At 54.9% G+C, this 13428-nt stretch overlaps 1 protein-coding gene and 1 long non-coding RNA gene across 2 annotated transcripts; one reads left to right on the forward strand and one right to left on the reverse strand.

The window, feature by feature from the left end:
• The first annotated feature begins 141 nt into the window (after positions 1-141).
• Positions 142-3941, forward strand: LOC116558701. Its single transcript, XR_004272130.1, has 2 exons — positions 142-1020; positions 3656-3941. It is a non-coding gene; the product is annotated as an uncharacterized LOC116558701 (long non-coding RNA).
• ARL8A (ADP ribosylation factor like GTPase 8A) lies at positions 1904-13055 on the reverse strand. Its single transcript, XM_032288738.1, has 7 exons — positions 12767-13055; positions 6715-6795; positions 6346-6419; positions 4410-4503; positions 3943-4010; positions 3633-3703; positions 1904-3009 (listed from the first exon to the last, which is right to left on the reverse strand). The coding sequence occupies exons 1-7, from the start codon at positions 12887-12889 to the stop codon at positions 2960-2962; spliced, it is 561 nt and encodes a 186-aa protein (XP_032144629.1). The 5' UTR covers positions 12890-13055; the 3' UTR covers positions 1904-2959.
• Positions 13056-13428: the final 373 nt, after the last annotated feature.

Genomic DNA, 13428 nt, shown 5'->3' on the forward strand with positions numbered 1-13428 from the left:
TTCCTGAGTAGCTGGGACTACAAGGCATGCATCACCACACCTGAATAATTTTGGATTATTTGTAGAGATAGGGTCTCACTATGTTGTCCAGGCTGGTCTTGGGATTCAAGTGATTCACCTACCTCGGCCTCCCAAAATGCTGGGATTACATGCATGAGCCACTGCATCCAGCCCCTGGACAAATTCTTTTTTTTTTTTTTTTTTTTTTAATTTTTAAAAATTCCTTGTCTTTGTGGTGGAAAAAGGATGAAACTGAAAGGGGGAAGAAGTGGAAAGGAAAAGACAGAAGAATGGGAAAGCAGAAAAGAGAGACTGCTTACCAAAACAGCGGGTGGTGTGCATCTGTGGGCTGGTCTGATGACCCCAGGTCAGTAGGTAGATCTCTTCAAGGAGGGAGCACCAGAACAGGAACAGGGGTTTGGTCTCCCGTAGGAGTTCCCCCGTCCCGGGCTTCCGCACCAAATGTTTAAAACGTGCGCTTTGAATGAAGAGACCCTCAAATAGGTTTTGTGTGAGCAACACGGCTGTTTATTCACCTGGGTGCAGGCGGGCTAAGTCCGAAAAGAATATGACCAAATTCTTTAAGTCATATTGGCCCCTGCTGCCTGCAGGCACTGTGGAAGGATGATGCTCACTTGCTTCCTGGTAACCAGCTCTCTTACCTCAAACCTCAACCCTCAGGGAGGATAACAGGACCTGAGAAGGGCAGCTCAGCCTGGAAACAGCCCCAGAGGAGTGAGATTGCTGGTCCTCTCCCAGGATCCCAGGCCCAGGGCAAACCCAGCCGCGCTTGCAGCCAGGAGAGGGCAGGCAACAGAGCCCAGGCCCCCCTTCAACCTCCTTAGCCAGGAGGGTATGTCCCATTTCCTTCAGAGTTGGGAGGCACCCTAGAATCACTTAGCTTCAGATGCCAAATTCCATCCATTCTTTCCTCCAACTTTGTGGCAGTGGGAAACTGCCTTTACAGGCAGGGCAGCTCTGATGACTGCCTCCAGGAGGAAGCCCTGGGCACCAATGAAGGTGAGGGGCTGGGGGGGCCCAGAACTGGGAGTCAAGATCCCCAATCTCAGGACTAAGGGACAATTCCGCTCCTTTTTTCCTGAAATGCGAGTGACGAGAAGAGCTGGGGTGTTCTGCAGGGCCTGCTCCATTTTCCAGGGTGAAGGAGAGGCCGAGGGAGGTGGAGCGGGAGGAGGTGGGGCTTACTGTGAAACTGGGTCAAGATGGCCTCAGCAGGGCTCCCAGGCTCTGAGGCAGCAGCTGTGGGCAGTGCCGAGGGAAGACCAGCTCTGACGGTAAGGTTGGGGAGGACTCAGATCCGGCAGAGGAGCGAGAGCAGGGCTCCTACTGGGAAACGCACAGCATTGGCACTGAGAGGCAGCAAAGGCGGAGAGGATCCCCCAGGCTCTGTGGAACCAGCCCTATCCCTGGAGCACAGCTAACTGGTTCTGGGGTAGGGACTGGCGGCCGGAGGGACAGGATTCTGGTTCTGGCCCAATCCTGGCTGCCGGTGGGATCCAGGGCCTGGGAAAGAGGGGCTGAGGCCTGAACTGGGTGTAAGAGGGCAGATTAGTTCCCATACGAAACAGCATCCAGCCTGTGCCACTGCCTCCTGACCCAGCCCTAGGCAGTTCCCTCAACAGAGCTCTGCAGCCCCACGTGGCAGCTGCTGGCTCAAAGCTGGGACTACACGGAAATCTGAAGAGAATGAGAAGGAGGCAGTGCGAGAGCTCGACGCACGTGTGGGAGGCCGTTTGTGCAGGGCCATTGTGCTCCAGGGTGGGCACGTGCTCACGCCCCATGGCTCTGTTGGTGACCAGAGTATGGGGGTGTGCTGGTGGCCCTGTGGGCCCACCAAGCAACCCATGCCAACTGCAGAAAAGTAACTGGCACCATACACCCCCCCAACACAAAATTGGTCATTTATTTTTGTTCTTGTCATTGTTATTAGGAGGCAAAAAAAATGTACAGTTACAAGAATCATTTTCCAAACAGAGGTTAAATATGAGCTGAAAAGTGTAAAAAAGGAAGAGGAACATCACTTTACAAATCATTAAATTAAACAAATAAACAAATAGAACCCAAAGAACCAACCCCCCATGCTGAGTTCTCTCCTTGTGCAACTCTGCAAAATGAGAACAGAAAACGAAGTGGGCCGTGGAGGTGGGGGCCCTGGGGAGGGGCGGGAGCTGGGAGCCAGGGATAGGCAGGAGGGGGCTGCTGGGGCATGGACACTGGCTTTCTGCCCCGTGCGCCTGGTGGTCTCTGGTACCTGGTCGCACCTGGTGGCCCTACCCAGACTGGGGGTTGAGGGGAGGGGCCTCTGGAGGCCCCTGCCAGCCTGTGGCATTCAAGCGCTGCCGGGACAAGCCAGATTGGGCGGTGGAAACACATGGGACGGGGGCGGCCACCAGTGCCCAGGCTGGTACCTGCCCCAGGTGCCAGCCTCTACCTCTCCTGATCTGAACTTGCCCCAAGTACACCTGCGTCTCCCTCCTTCCTCCAGACTGCCCCCTCCCAGATCCTGAAAGGCCCCTGCAGCATCAAATGGTTGATTTTAGTCTTTGCTTAAATTAAAAAATTAAAATATATATACATATATATACTGTACACACAGGACAATAACAGAGAGTGTTGGAAAGGGAGGTACAGGAGCGATTGGGGAAGAGCCAGGGGCGGGGGCTGTGGCCCAGGGCTGCTGTGAGGACGGCAGGGCTGGGTGAAGGGACAAAGGCGAGGGGAAGGGTGAGAAGTTAGGGGGCCAGAATAGGGGGCAATTTATTTTACAATAAAAACAGGAGTTGAAACCTCAGCAGAACAGGACTCTGGGGTCCCCAGAGGGCCCGCCTCACACTGGGTGAGGAGGGGTGGGCTTAGGGGGACGAAGGGGGTGGGCGGGGAGCTCGGCTTCAGGTTTAGATGATGACGGTCCCTGGTCTGAGGGAGAAGGGCTGCAGTCTCAGCTTCTCCGTGACTTTGAGTGTTGAATAAGCCACTGTAGGGTGATGTCTGAGGGGAGAAGAGAACGGCTTATAAGGCCTGCAGGTGCTGGCCATGCTGGGGCGGCAGAGAGGCCCAAGAAACCAAACGTAAGGGTATCAGAAGTCCGGAGGTGGCAGAGCGGTGGCCACACCTGGAGTCCCAGCTATGTGGGAAGCTCAGGTGGGAGGATCACTTGAACCCAGGAGTGGAGTTGGAGGCTGCAGTGAGCTATGATGGCGCCACTGAACTCCAGTCTGGGTGACAGAGCGAGACCCTTTCTCAAAAATAAACAAGAAGTCCAGAGCTGGCAAGCGCCACACAGCTCTGAACGGTGGCGGCGGGACCCGGCGCTGGGAAAGAGCCAGAGCCACAGCATGTCAGAGCCAGCAGGGGCCTGAGAATCACCGCGTCCAACTCTGGAATCTTAGAAGCGAGGAGGGAAAGCCCAGAGCGGGGATGAATTTGCCCAAGATCACACAACCGCTTGGGGAGGAGCTGGGACAGCGCTCAGAACCTGGGCTGCCCGGCTGCCTTTTCTACCCGAGAGCCACAGAGTTTGGATTAAAGGAACGTGTGGAGCCAGAACTTTTGAGAGTCACGAAAACACCCAGTAAGGCCTCTCCCCTCTCCCTTTGCCCAATCCCACGCACCAATGTTGTCCTTTTCTTTGCAGGAGATGGAGTAGCAGCAGATCTCTCGGTCCTGGATGGCAGACAGATTCCTGGGGGAAACCAGAGCAGAGTCGGCTGAAGCCATGATCGCCCAGGGGGTCTGGGGCTGGGGGACAGCAGGGCCTTTTTCTTACTCAGGAGGTACAACAGGGAGGGTGAGGCTCCTGAAAAGGTGGGCTCTGCCGCCGCCGTGTGGCTAATCCTGAGAACAGCAGCAAGCCTCAGCTGTCGGTCTGGCGGTTGGGGAATTGGGAGAGCAGAAAGTAATATAAAGAGCCACCCAACTCACATTTTCTCAATCAGCTCCTTCTCATCCAATGCTCCCGGGAGGTCTCGCTTGTTACCCAGGACTAAGACCTAAGGAGAAGGGAGGATGAGGATGAGGTCTAGGCCAGCCGTGCCCAGGTTGTCTGGGTGGTAAGCTGGCCTCCTGAGTCCCGTTTCCTCTCTGCGTCCCTCACCCAGGCTGGAGTGCAGTGGCAACATCTCGGCTCACTGCAACCTCCACCTCCCAGGTTCAAGCAATTCTCAGCCTTAGCCTCCTGAGTAGCTGGGATTACAAGCACCTGCCACAGGGTTTCACCATCTTGGCCTGGCTGGTCTTGAACTGCTGACCTTGTGATCCATCCACCTCAGCCTCCCAAAGAGGTTACAGGCATGAGCCATCACGCCTGGCCGCCATGCCTGATTTTAACCTGCCCCCAGTGACTTCCCAGCCGGTCTCCCTCCCCATCCCGCTCCCTCAGGTCCGCTGACCGGGATGCCCTGCAGCTGAGGTTTGTCCAGTAGGTTGTGAAGCTCGTTCTTAGAGGCCTCAATCTTCTCCTGGTCAGCAGCATCCACCATGTACCTGGAGACAAAGGCAGGGTGGGGACAAGCATGTTGACATCACAGGCTGAGATGGTGCAAGGAAGAGAAGGAGCTGCTGCTTGGAGGTGAGAGCATCTGTGGCAGCTTGTCACCTTGGGACCCATGGGCTACCTTGCCTGGCTCAAGGCAGGTACTCTGCGGGTGTTTCTGAGTCTATGGGAGCGAACAGCTGCAGGGATTCCTGGGGCCTGCCGTTGGCTTCCAAGTGCTACTCTGGGGAAGCCGTTACTCATGTGGAAAAGCGTGGGCCCTTTGGGATTAGCTGTAAGTCCCTCTCAAAGTGACCCACTTACGTTTTCATGGAAAGACTAAATAAGGTTAGAGTGAAAAAAGGCAAAGGAAAATCCAGAATATTTCATTTAGCAAGATATTTTTTGTTATCAGGTTAAAAAGTAACTTGTTTACTCTGAAGAATCTATTGTTTGAGCATATATATATATAAAATAAATTATTTATTTATTTTATTTATTTATTTTTTTTTGAGACGGAGTTTCGCTCTTGTTACCCAGGCTGGAGTGCAATGGCGCGATCTCGGCTCACCGCAACCTCCGCCTCCTGGGTTCAGGCAATTCTCCTGCCTCAGCCTCCTGAGTAGCTGGGACTACAGGCACGCGCCACCATGCCCAGCTAATTTCTTGTAGTTTTAGTAGAGACGGGGTTTCACCATGTTGACCAGGATGGTCTCGATCTCTTGACCTCGTGATCCACCCGCCTCGGCCTCCCAAAGTGCTGGGATTACAGGCGTGAGCCACTGCGCCCGGCCAAAAAATAAATTATTATTGTTATTTTGAGTCAGAGTCTCACTCTGTTGCCCAGGCTGGAGTGCCGTGGGGTGATCTCAGCTCACTGCAACCTCCGCCTCCCGGGTTCAAGTGACTCTCCTGCCTCAGCCTCCTGAGTAGCTGGGATTATAGGCACTCACCACCACCCCTGGCTAATTTTTGTATTTTTAGTAGAGATGGGGGTCAGGCTGGTTTCGAACTCCTGACCTCGTGATCCACCCGCCTTGGCCTCCTAAAGTGCTGGGATTATAGGCATGAGCCACCATGCCCGGCCTCTTATTATTATTTTTTGAGGTAAGTTCTCACTCTGTCACCCAGGCTGAAGTACAGTGGTGGGATTACAGCTCACTGTGGCCTCAACTTCCCGGACTCGAGAGATCCTCCCACGTCAGTTGTCTGAGTAGCCGGAACTACAGGTGCATGCTGCCAGGCCCAGCTAATTTTAGTACTTTTGTAGAGATAAGGTTTTGCCATGTTACCCAGGTTGGTTTTGAACTCCTGATCTCAAGCGATCTGCTTGCCTTGGCCTCCCAACCATGCCCCACCATTTTTCAATGTTTAAAATTTATTTTATTTTACTTTATTTTTTTAAAGACGGGATCTTGCTATATTGCCTAGGCTGGCCTTAAACTCCTGGGCTCAAGCAATCCTCCTGCCTCAGTCTCCCAAGTAGCTGGGACTACAGGTGTGTGACATCATGCTCAGCCAAAAAGCGTTATTTTTAAAAAGCAAGAGAATGAAACATTTAAACCACACAAAATTCAAGACAGGGGTGCCTTTGGGTTGGGGGAGTCAATGAAGAGGATGCACAGGTGCATCTGGCTGGTTGATAGCCTGATTCTTAGATTGGGTAGTGAGTGCCCAGGGCAATTGTCCACTAAGAAACAAGCAGCATGCAAAATAAAGGCAGGCCATGCACCGAAACTGTGTCATGAACCGAGGATCGCGTCTAACACAGCCCTGTGCCTCTGAGATCCCCGAAGGAAGCAGGGCTAGGGGAGCCAGGTCAGGCTGAAGACCGCCGCCTCCCACGTACTTACACGATGGCACTCACTCCTCGGCAGTAGCGTTCCCACATGCTGCGGAAGCGCGGCTGTCCCCCGATGTCCCAGAGCTGAGCAATAAGAGGGTGACATAGCCTCAGCAGTGGGCAGGCCACCACAACCTGTCTTGGGTCCCAAACGTCCCCTCCTATCCCGCCCTACTCTCCTCTGCCTCCCCTCCCCTGCTTTCTCTCCAGTTCTCCCCTGGAAAGAGAGTTTACAGCTCTCTGTTCCCAGCTCCTCAGCAGGGAGACCCTGGCCTCTGCCCTCCCTTAGCTCACTCCTCCCAGTGGCCTTGGCTGCCCTCCCCAACACGCACACAGTCCTCTGCACCCTCCCACCCCCGCCCAGCCTCCGAGCTCTCACCTTGATGGTCACATTCCCTTTGGTGATTTTGCGCATGTTGAAACCCACGGTGGGGATCATGTCCTCGTTGAACTGTCCTGACTGGAAAGAAGACTCAGAATGGGAAACGGTGCAAAAATCCACAGGCCCCAGCCGCAGACCAGGAGGAGGCTGCGCGGATGCCAGGCCAGAGCTTCCGAGACTTCCCACCGTGGGACACTCTTGCACGTCCCTTGCTTTCGGGCAGGACGGGCCGTAGCCAACCTACGTGTCCCGCCTATACCTGGGGACGCCCTGAGAAGAGCCTGCTTTTATCAGTCTCCACCTCTCTGCCTAGATGGGGAAACATTCTTCCTCAAGTCTAACCCACGACGCTCTGTACTAACTGATGCCACTTTCTCTCCAGTGGAGAGGAAGAAGAAATTGTACGGTCTTTTAGGCTGACTGATGGTGCCATGGACGCTATGACGACCCCCGTGACCCTCACGTACACCTCTGGAGGGCCTTCCAGAATTAGAAAACCCGAGGTAACTGGAAGATCCTGAAAAGCAGAACAATCAACCCCTGCAGCACCTAACTAACTTGAAACATTCTTCTATTGTTTCTTCCTTTCTTTTTTTTGAGAGAGTTTTGCTCTTGTTACCCAGGCTGGAGTGCAATGGCGCCATCTCGGTTCACCACAACCTCCGCCTCTTGGGTTCAAGCAATTCTCCTGCCTCAGCCTCCCAAGTAGCTGGGACTACAGGCATGCACCACCATGCCCAGCTAATTTTTTGTATTTTTAGTAGAGACGGGGTTTCACCATGTTGACCAGGATGGTCTCGATCTCTTGACCTGGTGATCCACCCGCCTCAGCCTCCCAAAGTGCTGGGATTACAGGCATGAGCCACCGCGCCCGGCCCTCTTCTGTTGGTCCTTATTCTGGCCCCAATTGATAAGGCCATTGGAGTTTGTAACTGACCTTGGTCAACCTCGTGACTCCAGACCCTACAACCCCCTCCTAGCTTGCAAAAAACCACCCTAAACTGTAACTTCTGTAATCTTCCACTGCTTACCCCAGCCTACAACACCAAGTCCTATCCCACTGCCCTCCCCTGACTCTCTTTTAGGACCCAGGCCACCCACAGCTGGGTGAATAGCAGCCAGGTTGCTCACACAAAGCCTGTTTGGGTCTGGGGGTCTCTTCATTCAGAGCGCGTGTTTTAACAGAAATTACCTCCCAGGAAGAGAACTCCAAGCAAGTTGTGTTCTAATAGTTAAGGAGGATCTCAAAGAAAGCAGAGGTATTTTCAAACTAAAAAGTCAACTTTTTGGGGCAGAGTAATTGGCCATCCCTCAAAATGGCCAATTTTGAGGGATGCCAAACAATTTCCGGATTCTCCATGGTTTGGTTGACTTGTACCGCACTGTGATTGTGGAGAAGGATAACCCGCACTCTATATTGCCTGCTTACTTATTTTTAGTAGAGACAGGGTTTCACCATATTGGCCAGGATGGTCTCGAACTCCTGATCTGCCTGCCTGGGCCTCCCAAAGTGCTGGGATTACAGGAGTGAGCCATGGTGCCCGACCAAGCCCTGTTCCTTTACCATCCTCCCCCTACCCTTTTTTTTTTTTTTTTTTTTTTTTTGAGATAGAGTCTCGCTTTGTCACCTAGGATGGAGCGCAATGGCGCGATCTTGGCTCACTGCAACCTCCACCTCCCGGGCTCAAGCAATTCTCCCCCCTCAGCTTCCCGAGTAGCTGGATTACAGGCACCCGCCATCATGCCTGGCTAATTTTTGTATTTTTAGTTGAGATGGGGTTTCACCATGTTGACCAGGCTGGTCTCGAACTCCTGACCTCAGGTGATACACCCACCTTGGCCTCCCAAAGTGCTGGGATTACAGGCATGAGCCACCGTGCCCGTCTACCATGCCTTTTTCTCCCACCAGCTGGCAGGAATACTTTGCCTTGGGTTACATAAAGGGATCAGGGGCTGCGGCCATTAGCCAAGGTGTAGGAGATGATCAATTCTTATTTGGTGCTGCCAAGTCCACATGAAGACCCCTGATGTCCCATCTGAATAGTGCTTCGATTCCCGTGTATCTGCAGAAACCACCCATTCGTCGGGGCCCTAGGATGATGTAAGAATTGAGTACCCAGGACTGACACCCAGTGACAAGGTAGAGCAGCAATTTCCAACCTGAGGTCCACAGTTGGGCTTCAGAGATCCCCTGAAGCTCCTGAAATTGAACACAATCTGTGTGTGCAAAGTTTTGTTTGTATGTACGTTTTTCTGGAGAAAGGGTCTCTAACTTCTCTCAGATATCAGAAAGGTCTGAGAGCCCCCAAAGGTAGGAACCACTGAGGAAGAGGGAGTGGCTTCTCCTGGCTCAGCAGGGAGAATTAATTGTGCTGTAATTACCCAGCCCCCGGCAGCAGGCTGTAGTCTACCCCATCCCCATCCGTGCTGGTTAAGAACATTGAGTGCGAGGAAGGAGGCCCCGTTCTTGTTTATCACTCATGCCAGGGGGAGCTTGGATAAGAAACTTGAATTTCTCTGGGCCTCAGGGTTTCTGAATGTAAAATTGAGGAGAAGGGTTTTAGTCTCCTAGGAACTGTAACTAAGACTCACAAAGTGCTTGGAAGTGGTTTCGATGTAGCACGGGGAACCATCACTGCTCTTTGGCAACTAGAAGATCCACAGGCTACCAAGTAAATGAGAAGCCCAGCCTGGCAGAATGTGATGTTGGCAGAGGGGGATGCTAGGAGGGCCTTCAAGGAGCCAGGCTCCCCGGCACCAGTAGGTCCTGCTCAGCTGTGAATTGGAGCTAAGGTGGAATCAGATTATGACTTAATTTCCCTACTAATGCGTCCCTGTCTCAGAAGCTCCTCATTTAAGGTTGGAAGTAACCTGAAGTCATGCAGCCCGACCTCGTCTCAGACTTGAATCCCTTCTGCCCCATTCCCTCTTCAGTCAGTTCCAAGTCTCAGAAAGTTCTTTATATTGAGTTAGAAATCTGGCCAGACATGGTGGCTCACACCTGTAATCCCAGCACTTTGGGAGGCCAAGGAGGGCAGATCACCTGAGTTCAGGAGTTCAAGACCAGCCTGGCCAAGGTGACAAAGCCCCATCTCTCCTAAAACAAAAATTAGCTGGGTTTGGTGGCATATGCCTATAATCCTAGCTACTTGGGAGGCTGAGGCAGGAGAATTGCTTGAGCCTGGGAGGTGGAGGTTGCAGTGAGCCGAGGTCGCGCCACTGCACTCCAGCCTGGGAGACAGAGCGAGACTCCATCTCAAAAAAAAAAAAAAAAAAAAAAAATTCATCATTCCTAGAATGTCCACCCATTGTTCCTAAGTCCCCTTGGGCACTCCAAGACTAGTTATTTTATAGGACAGTCTTTGAGACTTTTAAATATTTGAAAATGACCCTATTGTTTCCCTAGGACAAAACATCTCCCACTTTTCTAGCATCACAGCTTTTTCAGAACTCAAATGATGTTTTGGGTTCTTTTTTTTTTTTGAGATGGAGTTTCACTCTTATCGCCCAGGCTGGAGTGCAACGGTGGCACAATCTCAGCTCACCGTAGCCTCCGCCTCCTGAGTTCAAGCGATTCTCCTGCCTCAGCCTCTCAAGTAGCTGGGATTACAGGCAGCCGCCACCACGACAGGCTAATTTTTGTATTTTTAAGTGGAGACGGGGTTTTGCCATGTTGGCCAGGCTGGTCTCAAACTCCTAGCCTCAGGTGATCCGCCCGCCTTGGCCTCCCACAGTGCTGGGATTACAGGCGTGAGCTGCTGTGCCTGGCGATGTTTTAGGTTCTTAGAAGCATTGTACTGTATATAATTTCTTTCCAGTTCACATTAACCTGCTGAGCAGCTAGACACACTAAACTCAATTTCTATTTACAGTCAGACCTCATAGGGTGAGTAGAAAAAACCCAATGAGGAAAGATCTGAGACAAACAGAGGCCAAATGAACAGGCAAAGGTAATTCAGAAATTCAGTGGTAGGCATGGGAACAGAGCCCAGGGGTCCCAACTGTGGGTTTCTTTCTGGAAGACACTCAACTGTGATTCTATGCGGGGTGGGCAGGAATGCCAGTGTGGCAGTCCCAGAGGATCTGAAAACACTGGAGGGACCGGGACACTGGAATTCCAACTGTAGCCCACATGGGGTGGTTTTCCTTGGGAAGCCTCTTTAAAGAAGAGAGTTTAGCTTGTCTGCTCTTTTAGAATGTACCAGCAGAAGTGGCAAATTTAACATAAAAAAGGGGAACATGTGGGCTGGAGATGGGGGACTTTTCCTGTACATCACAGAAACTCTTGTCTCTGGCAGGGGAATTTGGGACTCTTAGGTTCTGTTTCCGGCCTGCTGTAGTCTCCAACTCTCTGGATATGATGCTGGTCTACAGGGGCCCTCCTGTCAAAGGCTCAACTGCAGACCCAGAAACCGAACCCACCTGGGTACCTGTGGGTCCCTGTCTCAGAGCACAGTGTAATAACACCCCAGGGAACGAGGAGATACCTAGGCCCCGCTGCCTTTCTCCGACCTAAACGCCTAAAAGCCGAGCCACCTAGGCCTGCAGAGTCAGGTGGGAGTCCAGGTGTTGTGTGCCTGCTCTGGGAACCCAAGAGCCATAGTCAATGCCAAGTTTAACCAGAGGGTCTCTGGCCTCAAGGGCAGAGCCTGGGCAGACAGAACCCCGGAGCACTAGCTCCGAAAACCATTGTGCCAAAACCACAGGATTGGCCTGAAGGCGCTGCCCTGTTAGGCCAGGAGCCAGGAGACGCTGGGTCGAGGAAGGGCAGAGGTCATCGGCAGAGCATGTTTGGGAAAGGAAGCCAGTGCTCGATCCTACAACCGTGGGGTGCTTGCCCCTGGAGCCTTCCATCTGCCTTCACGCCTCAGGTCCAGTGAAGTGACGTCCCCTACCTTCTGAGATGCTAAGACCTGTCCGGAGGCCCATCTTCTGCAAGGCAGGGCAACACCACAGGCAGCTGGGGGTACCTGGCCCAGCCAGACACGGTCCTCTGCTGACCTCTCTTATCAGTATCTTTGGTTACTGTCTGGCCAACTCACAGTTGTTGGCAACCTCAGCTTTGGGACTGGGGCCAGGGCCCTGGACAACCCCAGCTCCTGTCCCATGCTTCTTCTACCCGCAAGCCCTGTCTAGCCTGGCTCTGACAGGCAGGCCGCAGCCATTACTGCAGCCTCGGCTCACACCCATGGAGCTCATCTTCCCCTTTTTTTGAGAGAGATTTTAACTCCTTCCCCACCACTCGCCCGGCACTGAAAGACTCTTACAATCACCCACTTCAGTGTTGACTACCCACAGCCCTTCGAGCCACTCTCCCCGGGCCCCAGCGGGCAGTGCCCCTGCACCCCATCCTCTTGTCGGAGCATCTACTCCCGCAACTTCCGAGCAGGACGGAGTCTCCAAACTCCCGTTACCATGCCATCCCCCCGGACCCCCGATAGACACTGCGGGTCGGGGAGAGGTTGGGGAGGAGTCTGGGCTGCAGCCAAGGGCCTCAGCTGACTCCTCTACCCCTGGGGATACCTCCCCTCCCCCTCAACAGGCCAGGGGCTTCCTCTTCCGGCAAGGAGGGGTTAAGCCCTCTGGGTGCGGCTGGGCTTTTCCCGGACCCCTTCCCAAGCCACTCGGCGGTGCCTACCCCTGACCCTCTGCCCGCGGGACAGGAAGGCCCGGGCACTTTCGCCCCGTCATGCCCCCGTGCGCGGGGGCTAGAGGGGGCCCGCCTCAGCCGGCGGCGGGTCCCTCCTGCCTCGAGAGCCCCTCGGTGCCGCCTGCCCCGTGGCACCGGCCCTGTCTGTTCGCCCCCCTTCCTCTGCCTCCAGCCGTGCAGTACCCGCCCGAGTGGGAGAGGGGTCGCGCGCCGCCGGGTCCCCCACCGCACGGGCCGTACTAGGCCCCAAGCGCTCGGGGCCGGCTCCTCCCCCGCCCGGCGCCCGGCCGTGCCCGGCCATGCCAGGCGGCGACCCCGGCTCAGCAGGGCGCGGCGCGGGCGGAGACAGGCCCAACGCGCGGCCGGAGCCCGGGGCCCCCGCCCCGGGCGCCCTCGTACCGCGATCACGTTGACGAAGGTGGTCTTGCCCGAGTACTGAAGCCCGACCAGCGTGAGCTCCATCTCCTCCTTCCAGAACAGGGCCTTGAACCAGTCCAGCAGCTTGTTGAACAAAGCGATCATGGTCGCTGCCGCCGGCCCCGCCCGGTGCCGGGTCCCCGCCGCCCCTCGCTGCCCTCGCGCTGCGGCCCGGAGCGGCCCCTCCCCAGTACGTCCCGGGTCCCGCGGCTCGGTGCGGGCGGAGGCTCGAGCGCGGCGGCGGACGACTCGCTGCCCCGGAATCGGCTCGCCGATGGGTGTGGCTTCAGCGCCCTCCTCCGCCGCCGCCGCCGCCGCCCTCCCGCGCGGCCGGGCCGTGTCCTGCTCGCACCCGAGCGCGCGCTCCTCCCTCGCCGGAGCCGGGGCCCCGGGGCGGCACCCGCAGGTGGGGTGGGCGGGGACCCTGCGGCTTCACCGGCGGGGGTTGACTGGCAGGTGGCGTCGAGGGGCGCCTGGGGAATGGGGTCTAATTTATTTCTCCCCTGTCCCCGGCTGCCGCGCCCGGACTGGCACCCCCTTTCTTAAAGGGTGGTGGGCTCGAGGTGGGTGAGGTCCCAGTCAAGCAGGAGCCTTTTCAGGTTGAAGGAGGGTGGGTCACCCACTTTCCAGGACAGGAGGATGAG

This window comes from Sapajus apella, unplaced genomic scaffold (genome assembly GCF_009761245.1).
Source record: "Sapajus apella isolate SASKATOON/1434 unplaced genomic scaffold, GSC_monkey_1.0 scaffold22, whole genome shotgun sequence".
Lineage (NCBI taxonomy): Eukaryota > Metazoa > Chordata > Mammalia > Primates > Cebidae > Sapajus > Sapajus apella.

Bases quoted from the DNA above. Each gene is read 5' to 3' on its own strand.
- ARL8A (XM_032288738.1), bottom strand. From the start codon at position 12,889: ATGATCGCTTTGTTCAACAAGCTGCTGGACTGGTTCAAGGCCCTGTTC. The intron at 6,420-6,714 runs GTGAGAGCTCGG...CTTATTGCTCAG, and splicing joins AAGGGAATGTGACCATCAAG to CTCTGGGACATCGGGGGACA. The intron at 4,011-4,409 runs GTCAGCGGACCT...CCTTCTCCTTAG, and splicing joins CTCAGCTGCAGGGCATCCCG to GTCTTAGTCCTGGGTAACAA.